General features: G+C 41.4%; 1 protein-coding gene across 7 annotated transcripts in view; it reads right to left on the reverse strand.

Annotated features, from left to right (window-relative positions):
- CHL1 (cell adhesion molecule L1 like) overlaps positions 1–12,472 on the reverse strand; it is a 141,269-nt gene that overhangs the window by 18,009 nt on the left and 110,788 nt on the right. For all 7 annotated transcript variants that reach the window (XM_061455710.1, XM_061455711.1, XM_061455713.1 and 4 more), the window contains 6 exons: positions 11,392–11,557; positions 7,861–7,985; positions 5,023–5,124; positions 4,670–4,867; positions 3,752–3,822; positions 1,024–1,246 (listed from right to left, as the gene is read on the reverse strand). In XM_061455710.1, coding sequence (XP_061311694.1) covers positions 1,024–1,246; positions 3,752–3,822; positions 4,670–4,867; positions 5,023–5,124; positions 7,861–7,985; positions 11,392–11,557 — 885 coding nt within the window. The remainder of the gene's footprint in view (positions 1–1,023; positions 1,247–3,751; positions 3,823–4,669; positions 4,868–5,022; positions 5,125–7,860; positions 7,986–11,391; positions 11,558–12,472) is intronic.

A 12,472-nucleotide genomic window follows, 5' to 3' on the forward strand; every position in this document is an offset into this window, starting at 1 on the left:
TATGGGTGCACTGGGACATATGAATTTCTAAACCAGTATTTATGATTTCCTGTTTCAAGTAATGCTTACAGCAGTGAGAATAAAAAAAATGATTAACATAGCACTCAAGAAGGCAATCATGAAGTTTTTTATAATCAATTTCATTTTACAACTAAGCTCATTAAACAGTAGGATTTTAATCACTACGCAACACAGAGAGCTATTACAATGCCTGAAAAAAAGAGGCCTTGATCCATGGATGACTGAATTGCAAGAAAGATTTTCCATTGATAGATACAAAAATTAAATGTATCACACAAAGGAAATAAACACGCTTTGTGTTTTCCTCCTCTCAGTTCTCACTATTCACCCACCTCTTCATCCATACACCATACAGGGGAGAGAAGAGACACCACCAAACCTTCCTGCTGCAGGAGTAGATCCAAGGCTAAGTCTTATTACAGTGGGGAAGAATTCTCCAGAGACACAGGAAGGCCTGAGAGGGGGCTGTGCCACCCAGGAGCCATGGAAAGCCACTGGACAGAAACCCAGGCTGAAGAGAACCTGTCCTTCAAGGAATCAATGGACAAGGTAACACCCAGTGTATATGGGGATGTGGCATCATCAATAAATTCACTTACAGTGTGCACTGCCTGAGTGTTTGCACTTAATTGCCAGCGTATACAACTTCTGACAGCGTTAAACTATTGAATCAGGCCCCAGACAAACTAAAGGCTCTTTTTCCCCACCACAACACAATGACTGCTACACTTCATAGGCTTCTTATGGACCGTGGCTTTCAAACAAGTATCTGGATTAAGCCAGAAACAGAGATTAATGAAAGTACAAGTGACCTTTCCAAAAAAAAACCCTCAAATTCCAGCATCAGCTGTGGCTGTGTCTCATCTAGCCCATCACCCTGAGCACTGGCATTTAAGCAGTTTTTGCCATGGGCTGCCTAATCCATCACTCCATGTCTGGTCATCTTGCACTGCAAGAATCCCCAACGCAGCATGTTTTCACATGAGCGTTTCTGCTACTTACCATCCTCTCCTGAATATCCGATGGTAATGTTTGGTTCAGGACCAGATCCTAAATTATTTACTGCTTGGACTTTGATCTCATAAGGCACAAAGGTGGGAGTGTTTCGCAGGGTCAGGGAATGCTTCTTCACCATCTCCTCATTCCAATCCGCCTCGACTCCCTGCTGTCGCCAGCTGACTTTGTACTCCAACCCCGGCCCATTTCTCTCCATGGGTTTCAATGGCTGCAGAAGAAGTTAAAAGAGATCTTGTCTGCCTTTGTTGTAGCAATCATGAAACAGTAGCTGAGGGGAGGGGGGGAATAATTTTGGAGACCATGTTACAACGTTGGCAGAGAAAAAGGAAAACAGAAAGCTTTAACTTTTCACTGTCGTGTTAATTTTAGGATGACTGGAAGAAAAATTTCATGACTTCAAGGGAAAGGTGGGTGAAAGAGAAACAGTTGAATTAAAAACAGATTAATTCCTGGTAGACGTATTTCTGCATACTACATACATCAGTTTTTGTTTTGCCACAGGTTTTCTTTGTTTTCTTATGCAATATAACTGCATGCCTTTCAGCACATCTAAAATGCAGATTTTGGCATAAGGCTGTGTGTGCCTTTTAGTACAGCTAAAATCTGCAATTTATCTGAGAATTTTATGTAGCGCAGCAAGCTGGGTCATTAAAATTTAGATTTGTTCTAAATATGCACCAAATCCTTGAAACTACGCTTGGACATTTAATGTGCAACTGCTGTGCTACTCTTTTTTACCAGACAGCTGAAGAATTCATCACAGCACAGTTCCCATCTATTTAAGATTAACTTATAAAATATTAGAAGACACATAGCAATGGCTTGTCATGAGACATTCTCCAGTTAATTTATTTATTTGAATACGTACTTCTTTAATTAATAAAGTTAACTGGTCAGCTGCACTACCAAAAAAAGATGAGGGTTATTTCAGTCCACTGAACCAGCTGTGGGTGTTTCCCACCACTTGGCTTACTTTTAATAATATTTGACTTACATATTGTACATATTAAATATATGAGAACTGATACGTATCCAAGTTGCACACACAGGTCTGGAATGAAACGGCATTGACCTGCAAGTACCAGCAGAAAGCAGTGCTCCATTAATGCTCCTTATGTGTATGGGGACTTAGGTCTGAAATTCCCCCTTCTTGGCTCTGAGAGTATGAGGACCTTTGGGATGACTGTGATGAAGGAGCTGGTAGACTGGGCAGCTTTCCAACAGGCACTGCTGGGAGAATCACCTCCATGGCAAGATCCCAGGGGATGAAATTTGCAATAGAAGCTGAAGAAGTAAAAAATTGCTACCAAAAAATAACTTCTCTTTTAGAGTTATTTTGCAGCACTGCTTGACTCTTATTTTGATCTTCCTTAGTGCTGCAAATCTTTGGCTGAAAAGCTACTCTCTAATACTCATCTGGTCTCTTAATCCAAAGTAGGCAGATTAGCATCATTTGCAGCTTTTGTCTGCCAGAAATAGCATGTTCAGTGCCTATCATTTCCTCTGAAAAGCATTCAGAAAACACCATAAATAAATGAATATCCTGTTTACCACAGTTAGATGATTCAACAAGATTTAACAAAGCCTGACCATCTCATTCTCTCCCTTCAATCTCAATTTTCACTTCTGCTTTTACCTAGTCTGAGTAGTGGATTACAGGCTTCCCGGCGAGCAACATTTTTTCTCTTTTCAATGAAACACTGGTAATAGCAGCATTTCCCAGCCATGCTGGTTACTACAACTCTGCATTTCTTCTGGGAGGCAGAATTTTCTTCCCTGACCCTGGGCTATGTTGTACAGCAAAAATCCCCATTTGAATCCCAGTCAATATGTCTGGAGGGCCATCTCCTTTTGTAATTATAGTCTAAGCCATGAGTTCATACTGGGGGAATATTTATTGTTCTTTGCTGTGAACAGCAGATTGAGAAGTAAAATTCATGTAAATTGTGTTGAATTCCAGCCACAAAAAATATGCTTCCTTCCACAGTTGTGGATATTTGTGCTAAATGAAGGAATATATATCTCTTAAAACTGTTGGCACAGACAGCTTAAAAGCTAGGGAATTTGAAGACCGGAAACCATTCTCAAGAGTTTTACACAATTCTTTTGACACACATGTGTAAAAGAGTTTTATCTACACTACTTCTTGATGTAAAAATTCAAGCTCACGTTCTCTTGGCCAAGTGATCTGTGTCATTTTCAAACCTCAAGGCTGGAAGGGCAGAAACTATGTGCAAATCATACCCTCCATGGGCCTGGCTGCTTCATCTGCAGAGCAGGGGAAGACCACAATTATTTTAAGCACTTTCTTGTATGCAAGATCCACAGAAGAAGAACATACTCTGGGGAATTCTCACTTTGCTTTGTAAGATTTTCATACTTCTTAATAACCTACAAAGTTAGATGTAAGAAATTGTCTTTTGAAACAAAAATGAAACCAGGGGAGGAAATCCAGAACACATTCAAGTCAATAAGAACTTTACCTTTGACTTCAGGAGCATGAAGGATGCTACCTATGGAATTTGCTAGTATTACCTAAAAAACAGGGATAGGGGAAGGGAGATAAAGCCAAGCAACCCATTATTTCTTTTATTTCTTTTTTAATGTAATCATATTAAGGCAACTTCCTGATAAGTTTAGAATCTTTAGAAACTGCTGCTTGAAGGGAGAACCTGTTTCCAGTATTGTAGCACTGACAGATGCATTTCCTTACCTCCCATTTCATCACCATCTCATTTGGCTCTGAAGCTTCAACTCGGATGTTTTCTGGGTTCTTGTCTGGAGCTGGAACCACACAGATGATAAGGTTAGTTTGCATATCCTGGGTCTTAATAGCATTTATAATTTAAATGCAAAAAAAAAAAGAGATGGGAAAAACTTTTCTTATTTCCACATTACTGACAGTGAAAGACACCTTAACAAAAAATGTTCAGGAGACTAATTACTTGGATCAGCAAAGCTGCTATGACCAAAACACATTGTTTATGCAGTCTTGATTCCTAAGTGCCCTTGTTGGTTGGAGCCACCAGCTAACATGAAAATGTGACTTTTGGATTTCAAAGCACCAGATGTAAGGGGATTATGAGGAAAAGATTTTTCTCCCTCTGGGAATAGGAAACAGAAGGTGTATCATTAGTGGGACACACACAGCTGAGGAAGGACCTGAAATTGAAGTAAACAGGAAAAAAAAAAGCCAAGAGAAAAATGACAAGGAATACAAATGCTGTTCCGAACAGTTGGCCTCCAAATGACTTTCAGGGACACAACATTTCACTGTGATTTTCTGTCACGGTAAGAAACGCACTGTGAATGGAGATTTTTGACAAGCTTAGCACTGCTGAAGGCTTCCATAAACCCTCACCTATGACAACTTCTTGTCCATAAAGGGCTGCAATGGCCTTTAAAGGTGCAAAATCAGGAAAGCAGGATGCTAGGGGTGCCCTGGCAGGAAACACCCTGCTAACCACAGCAGTGCAGAGTCCTCCTTTGGCATCCCTGGACTGCTATTAAGCAGGGAAAGCAGCATGAGTGGCTCTGACTCCTGCCCCTCTCTGAAGCACAGGAGGGCACTGTTACTCCCGGCAAAACACTAAAACCAATAACATTCTGAAAACTAGATGGCAGTGTTTACCAGCCGGAGGTGTTGCATAGCGCAGGGACGGTTTACTGGGCTGGCTCCTTCCCACAGCATTCACAGATAGGACACGAAACTGGTAATTCATATACGGGGCCAGTGACAAAAGGGCTGTAGTATCATTCCCCAGGACTCGGGTTAGCTCCTGCCACCTCCCTGGCTCCCACCGGTTCTCTTCAAACTCTATAATTGACTCTGGGAAGGAAAAGAAACAAAACAAAAGGAAAAAGACAAAGCTTGTATAAGCAGCTTATAAACAGCAAGGTTGGAATTGAACTTACAGCAAATTAACTGTCATAGTAAAACAAAGTGTGACTGTGAGCACAGTTTGCCACTAAAATCCTTCATACCATTAACAGGGCTGTTATGGCTGGCCCCAGCTTTCCAGGATAGTCGAACGCTTCGGTTTTGATTTTCTGAGAGCTGAAGATCTTCAGGTGGATCAGGAACATCTGAAAAATAATGAAGTGTCAGGAGCGTGGCAAGCTACTTCTGTCTGGATTGGTATTTTCCAAAGGACAGGAACAGCAAGGTCAGGGAGGATGGTGGTAAAATACCTTTTGGTTGCAAAATGGATAAAATTAGGAAAGTGAGAATTGCTTTTAAAGATCCTTTTTATTACAGAAAATCAGGCTGAATTTTCTGGTCCTGCTTTCTCTCTTATAAAGGCAATATCGCTTCTTGAGTTCATTTCCATCTGCTCTCATTACTGTGCTTGCAGAAACAGACTTTTCTTTTCAAATCAACATTAAGATCTATTTAATTGTTAATAGATATTGACACTGCTCTTAGCAGAAAGTTATATTAGCATCACTTGGATTTACTCTGGTGCAAACCAGAGTGGTAGAAGGTGACTCAACTCTAACAGTTATTGAACTTAGCCTTTTAGAGAACGAGTGAAAGGATAACATTCATTATCCCAGCTATGGGGATCTATATTAAAAGCAAGCAAGAAAATTCATTACCTGCCACTTCAACGAATGCTGTCCAGAGAATATGTCAAGAGTTGGTGGTGGTTGTTATAATTGCACTGCACTATACAAGACCAAGTACAGGACTATCCTGTTGCTGTCAGAGCTCACTTTTCAGGGATGTGGTACTAATCAGGGTTGAGGTCAGCAGCATCACTGAAACAGGCTGCTCCCCCTCACCGTCCTGGGAGATTGCATGGGGGGGACATGACCTGGCTTCTCAACAGCATCAGATGCAGAAGAGGTGATCTGAAATGAGGTGATCATTTGCCCAGTTGTCTGCAACTGAGTGAATACTGTTAAATGTAGTGTTTTCACACTCAAAGATCTTCCTTATGGCTTGCTTTGACAGTTTGCAGTCTGACTGTATTAGATTAGTTTGGTAACTGCAATGTAAAAAGCCTGATATAAGAGTAATTTCTCACTGCAGGGGAGCAATCGCTTGTCCTGATTTCATCCTTCCAAAGTCACGCAGACACACTCCCCCTCCTCAAACATAAAGCTGGTGTTTCAAAATCTAGACAAATTACAGACCGATGAAATGAGATTGCACAACTTTCAGGCCTTTGACCTCCTCCTGCCCCAACATTCCATGCTTTGGCTGACAATGCATTTCTTACAGGAAACCCAGCTACCTCAGCCACCAAGACTGCCTCTGTCATTGTGAAACAAATTAATTGTGCTTGTACTGAGATTTTAAAATAACAATATTGAGTCTTCTTTTTTATCTCAGGGTACATCTAAAGGTTGGGTTTTTTGTTTTAGATTTCTTTGTATTTCTTTTCCCTATTTCTGTACTACTTGGTAAAATCACAAAAAATCGGTTTAATCGATAGGTATTTTGATGCTCCGTTCTTGGACCATACCTAGTGTTAAAATTCATTATATTGATATACTTTAATTTAAAGGCAGTGATGGCACATCCTAAAGATACTCACCACTCTATCCGTTCATTAATCATAGAACAGACACTTAGAAGTATTCTAAATGAACATTTCTTTTGTTTTTAGCTGCCCATATTCTGATATCTCCATCTGTGCCATATTTAGTTCTTTAGCTATTTCACAGGTCTTCCATTGCAAAAGCAGACTGAAGTTTTAATTCAGAAAATAACAGATATTGTTAATCCACCAAGACCTTTCTTATATACAAGAAACAAAGGGAAAAAAGCAGAAGACTGTGTCGCCTCTTCTGCAAATCACCTTTTTAAAATGGAATAAAGTGCTTCATGAAATTTTCAAAAGTAATGTACAAATAGTCTACAAACATTTGGAATTATACAGCACTAAAGAGCTCAATACCATAAATAATGTGCACAGCATCATCTTCATTTCCTGTGTACTGAAAAAAAGCCATTAATTCAAAGTGAGAAAACATTGAAGTTCAGATTATCTTAGTTCTTGTTTCAGTCACTGCCAGAAATATATAAGAATGTAAAATGAAGAAAACTTAATGAAATCAAATGATGCAAAACTATCCATGTAATTCCAAAAATATCCACAGAATTTTAGCTATTGGCTAATGCCCTTACATACATGTACAAAGGACTGCACATCACTCCAAAAATTCACTCCCTTAATTTCAAGTGGCCCTTCAGGAAAGGAGGCAAGTTGTATGGATGATCACAAAAAGTCGAGCATCAGACTCTTTGGGTCAAGGCTTATCTCAGCTGTGTACTTGTTCTTTGCCACTGGACAATAATTTCTCAGATTCTCAGAGATAATTAATCCTTTTAGGTGCTCAACTTCCACTGATCTTCAGAGGAGCTGGAGGTCTAAATACTGGCCTTATGTCCTTCTTCTTCAAAAAATAGTCCAAGTGGTAATTTCTGTGCAATTCTTTAGTAAAGTAAGGTGAAGGACTGATCAAAGGCTTCAAAGCAGAAGCAGAGACATTCTTAATATGCTGTTACACCTTCCAGCTTGGGCAACCTCCTACAACCACTGTGGATGACTCCTGAACTGAGAAAAAAGGCTGCCTCATATTAGGTATAACAAAGATTAAATATAAATGAAAAGCTTGCATCAGCATCCTCATTCCAGGAGATACAAGGATAACATAACTGAGGTTAATAAGGGAGAGGTACATTGCACCTCTGTAAAACTGGGTTATCAAGGCTCTGTAACTGAACTGGATAAAAAAGCAAATAAGCAAAACTGCTGCAATGGCATTATGTGCTGCATGGAGCTCTTGGCACACTGGGAAATATCATCTTACCAAGAACAATTAACCATGATTCAGCTGTAACACTGTCCAGAGAAGTCCTGGCCACACACATGTAAACTCCTTGATCCTCCTGTGTCACGCTTGATATGAATAGTGTATCTCTGTCCAGAATTATCCTACGGGGCAAAGGAAAAAAGGAACATACAAATAAGGAAGAGAATAATCTGCAAGATAAGCATATGACAGACAGACACCACTGATCTCCAAGAGACTGTTCATAAAAAACTTTGTAACATGACATTTTGAATAACAGAATTGCACATTGGGCCAACTACTATAAAACATAGAATAGAATCATAGAATAATTAAGGTTGGAAAGGACCTGAAGATCATCTAGTTCCAACTCCCCTGCCGTGGCCAGGGACACCTTACACTAAACCATATCACCCAAGGCCTGGTCCAACCTGGTCTTGAACACTGCCAGGGATGGAGCATTCACAACCTCCCTGGGCAACCTATTCCAGTGCCTCACCATCCTAACAGGAAAGAATTTCCTCCTTATATCCAATCTAAACTTTCCCTGTTTAAGTTTGAACCCGTTACCCCTTGTCCTATCACTACAGTCTCTAATGAAGAGTCCCTCCCCAGCATCCCTATAGGCCCCCTTCAGATACTGGAAGGCTGCCATGAGGTCTCCACGCAGCCTTCTCTTCTCCAGGCTGAACAGCCCCAACTTCCTCAGCCTGTGTACATACAGGAGGTGCTCCAGTCCCCTGATCATCCTCGTGGCCCTTCTCTGGACTTGTTCCAACAGTTCCATGTCCTTTTTATGTTGAGGACACCAGAACCGCACACAATACTCCAGGTGAGGTCTCACAAGAGCAGAGTAGAGGGGCAGGATCACCTCCTTGGACCTGCTGGTCACGCTCCTTTTGATGTAGCCCAGGATATGGTTGGCTTTCTAGGCTGCAAGCACACAGTGAAGCCGGCTCATGTCCATTTTGTCATCAACCAACACCCCCAAGTCTTTCTCCTCAGGGCTGCTCTGAATCTCTTCTCTGCCCAACCTGTAGCTGTGCCTGGGATTGCTCCGACCCAGGTGTAGGACCTTGCACTTGGCATGGTTAAACTTCATGAGGTTGGCATCAGCCCACCTCACAAGCATGTCAAGGTCCCTCTGGATGGCATTCCTTCCCTCCAGCATATCAACCAAACCACACAGCTTGGTGTCATCGGCAAACTTGCTGAGGGCGCACTCAATCCCACTGTCCATGTCAGCGATAAAGATGTTGAACAAGACCGGTCCCAGCACCGATCCCTGAGGGACACCACTCGTTACTGGTCTCCAGCCGGACATTGAGCCATTGACCACAACAGTTTGTGTGCGGCCATCCAGCCAGTTCTTTATCCACTGAGTGGTCCATCCATCAAATGGATGCCTCTCCAATTTAGAGACAAGGATGTCGTGTGGGACAGTGTCGAACGCTTTACACAAGCCCAGGTAGATGACATCAACTGCTCTACCCCTGTCCATCAGTTCCATGTCCCCATCATAGAAGGCCACCAAATTGGTCAGGCAGGATTTCCTCTTAGTGAAGCCATGCTGGCTGTCCCCAAGCACCTTGTTGATTTTCAGGTGCTTTAGCATGCCTTCCAGGAGAATCTGCTCCAAGATTTTGCCAGGCACAGAGGTGAGACTGACTGGTCTGTAATTCCCCGGGTCATCCATTTTCCCCTTCTTGAAAATGGGGGTTATATTTCCCTTTTTCCAGTCATCGGGAACTTCACCTGACTGCTGTGATTTCTCAAATGTGATGGCCAGCGGCTTAGCAACTTCATTTGCCAGCTCCTTCAGGACCCGCGGATGGATCTCATCAGGACCCATGGACTTGTGCACGTTCAGGTTCTTAAGATGGTCTCGAACCAGTTCCTCTCCTACAGTGGGCGCAAGGTCTTCATTCTCACAGTCCCTGCATCTGCCTTCCAGGACTTGGGTGGTGCAGTCAGAGCCTTTGGCAGTGAAGACCGAGGCAAAGAAGTCATTCAGAACCTCAGCCTTCTCCAAATCCTGTGTAGCCAGTTCTCCCAAGAGCTTCCTGAGGGGTCCTATATTCTTCCTAGTCTGTTTTTTATTTGCTATGTACCTGTAGAATCCCTTCCTGTTGTCTTTAATACCTCTAGGCAAGTTTAATTCTAACTGGGCCTTAGCTTTCCTAACTTGGTCCCTAGCTTCCCGGACAACATCCCTGTACTCTTCCCATGCCGCCTGTCCTTGCTTCCACTTATTATAAGCCTCTTTTTTTCATCTGAATTTTCCTCAGCAGCTCCTTATCCATCCAAGGAGGTCTCCTGGCCCTCCTGCTGCACTTCCTTCTGGTTGGGATGCAACACTCCTGAGCTTGCAGCAGGTGATCCTTGAATATCAACCAACAGTCTTGGGCCCCTCTGCCCTCTAGGGCTGTATCCCATGGAACCTTCTGAAGCAGGTTCCTGAAAAGTCTGCTCTTTTGAAGTCCAGGGCAGTGAGCTTGCTGCACACTCTTCTCACTGGCCTGAGGATCTCATCAACATAATTGTAGTTGTATTATGCACTGTGCTGTAGACTATTATTTGTATTTTGTAGCGATTTAGCCTCCATGGCTGGAAGCTGGCATGTCTCCCTTGGTCTGAAAAGAGCCACATTGACATGCATCAGCTGAGTGTCTGGAACATAGAATTTTGGCACATCATTAATGAGGCAAATTCATGGGCTTTATATTGAATTTTTGAAAGGGTTCAGTAAAACTAAGCATTCTCAACCCACTTGTGCAATGTCCAACGCACCAGGGGAAGTTGGCATTAAAATAGGCACATGGGCTCTCTTACAGACATTGCATTTGCTTGGCGCTATCTCCCCATGCTATGTGGTCTCAGCAGGATCTTCAGTCTCTCTAGTACTGAAGTATTTAGGAAAACATCTCTCTTCTGGGGTAATTAATAAAGACATCTGATTACCCACTGTGGGACTCTTCATATGAAATAAAGGCTTAGCTCCATCCCCTTGGGGTCAGTGGAAACACAAAAGTAGGCAAAATATGGCCTGGACTTGCAAATATGCATGTATATGCAAGAAAAACTCATTGCTTTTAATGTGTACAATTTCAGGCAGAATCCCAGATAGCTATTAACAGTCCACTTCAACATTACAAGGCCTCTGCCTTGGCCAAACAGGTGCAAACCAAAGGAAAAGACTAGTTCCTCTGCAGAGGAGAAAAAAAACCACCCAGATGACTGCAGTAGAGCTAGGGTTGTATTTTTGGGCTGAACCAACATATATGCAACATTCTGCTGGGATAGCGAGAGAGTTAATAAAACACAAAATCATTTGCCTGCCACAGCTCAAAACTCATATATATACATTTATATTTATATGTATATGTATATAAAAAATGCAGACCTATTCACATTTTGCATGAAGAATTCTTGCAGACATAAATTTGCATTTCAAGCTATTAAATCTCATGTTTATTGAAACTCCTGCTCCAGCACCATCCAGCTTTATTCAGCTGAGATCAAGAAAACTCTTGTTTCTTCCCTGCTTACCTGCCACCTTCTGTGCTGTTGACTGGCAGCTCATCTCCGTCTTTCCTCCAGGATAATTTAAAACTGTGTTTCAAGTGTGAATCATATTCAGCCTGACATTTCAATAAAATTGAATGTGATTTCAACACTCGGGGGTTCTTCGGAGTAACAACAAGTTTTGTAGCATCTGATTGATCACAGAAAAACACTTTGATTAGAAGAGAGAGACTATTACATCAAATTTCACCACACAATTCATATACCAAAATCAACCTTAGGAAAAAGGATCAGGTCTTTTCTGTTATATGTACAAACATTTCAAGAGAAGGATGGTTGGTTTCAAAATAGGTATTTGCAGGATTTAATTTTTTATCTTGAAAAATATCTTTTTAGTTCATGCCAAAACAACGAGTTCCACGAAAAGAAACAAACAACAAAACCACCAAAAAAAGTAACAGGTGAAAATCCTTGTTAGCAGACTCATGAAATGGATGAGTTAAAAAAAATGGCTTGAATATGACTTTTATGTCCAATTGCCATTTGAAATAAGCTTTGGCAATGCTCCAAGAAAAATTCCAAGCTTATTAAAGTCAAGTGAGAAAAAAATATTGCAATCAAGTTTGTTCTTTTAATTGACTCTAATCTGAATACAGAAATAGATGAATAAGTGAGAAGAAAACACTTGGCTGAATTTGTTTCTACAGTGAAATGTGGCTCTGTGAGAATTTCATCATACATTTCATGTTTATTATCACTGTAAATTTACAAAGCAAAGGGAGTGGGTATAAGCAGAACACAGAAAGAGTCGGGTTTTTTCCTCAAGTTTGTCACAGCCAACCTGTAACTGAGAGTCCTTTTGAGGACTTTGCTAATTGAGCATTTAAGGTTTGTTTTTGTTGGCAAGCCCTAAATCCTAAGTAAATTTGTAAGCAATGCACTAAATTTAATCTGTGTGCTCAACAGAAGCTTTGCTCTGCCATCACTCTCTCCAGGGGAAAACCCCTCCTGCCCAGCCAACCACATAAATCCCTTTAAAACAGAATTGAAGCACAAGGTAAGTATCTGATATTTATAAGTAAACACACTTCTGTAATTATTTCCC

The sequence above is a fragment of the Pezoporus flaviventris genome, unplaced genomic scaffold, assembly GCF_033815535.1.
Source record: "Pezoporus flaviventris isolate CSIRO_AGI_PZ_B2104156 unplaced genomic scaffold, CSIRO_AGI_Pfla_v1 ptg000021l, whole genome shotgun sequence".
In the NCBI taxonomy this organism is placed as follows: Eukaryota; Metazoa; Chordata; class Aves; order Psittaciformes; family Psittacidae; genus Pezoporus; species Pezoporus flaviventris.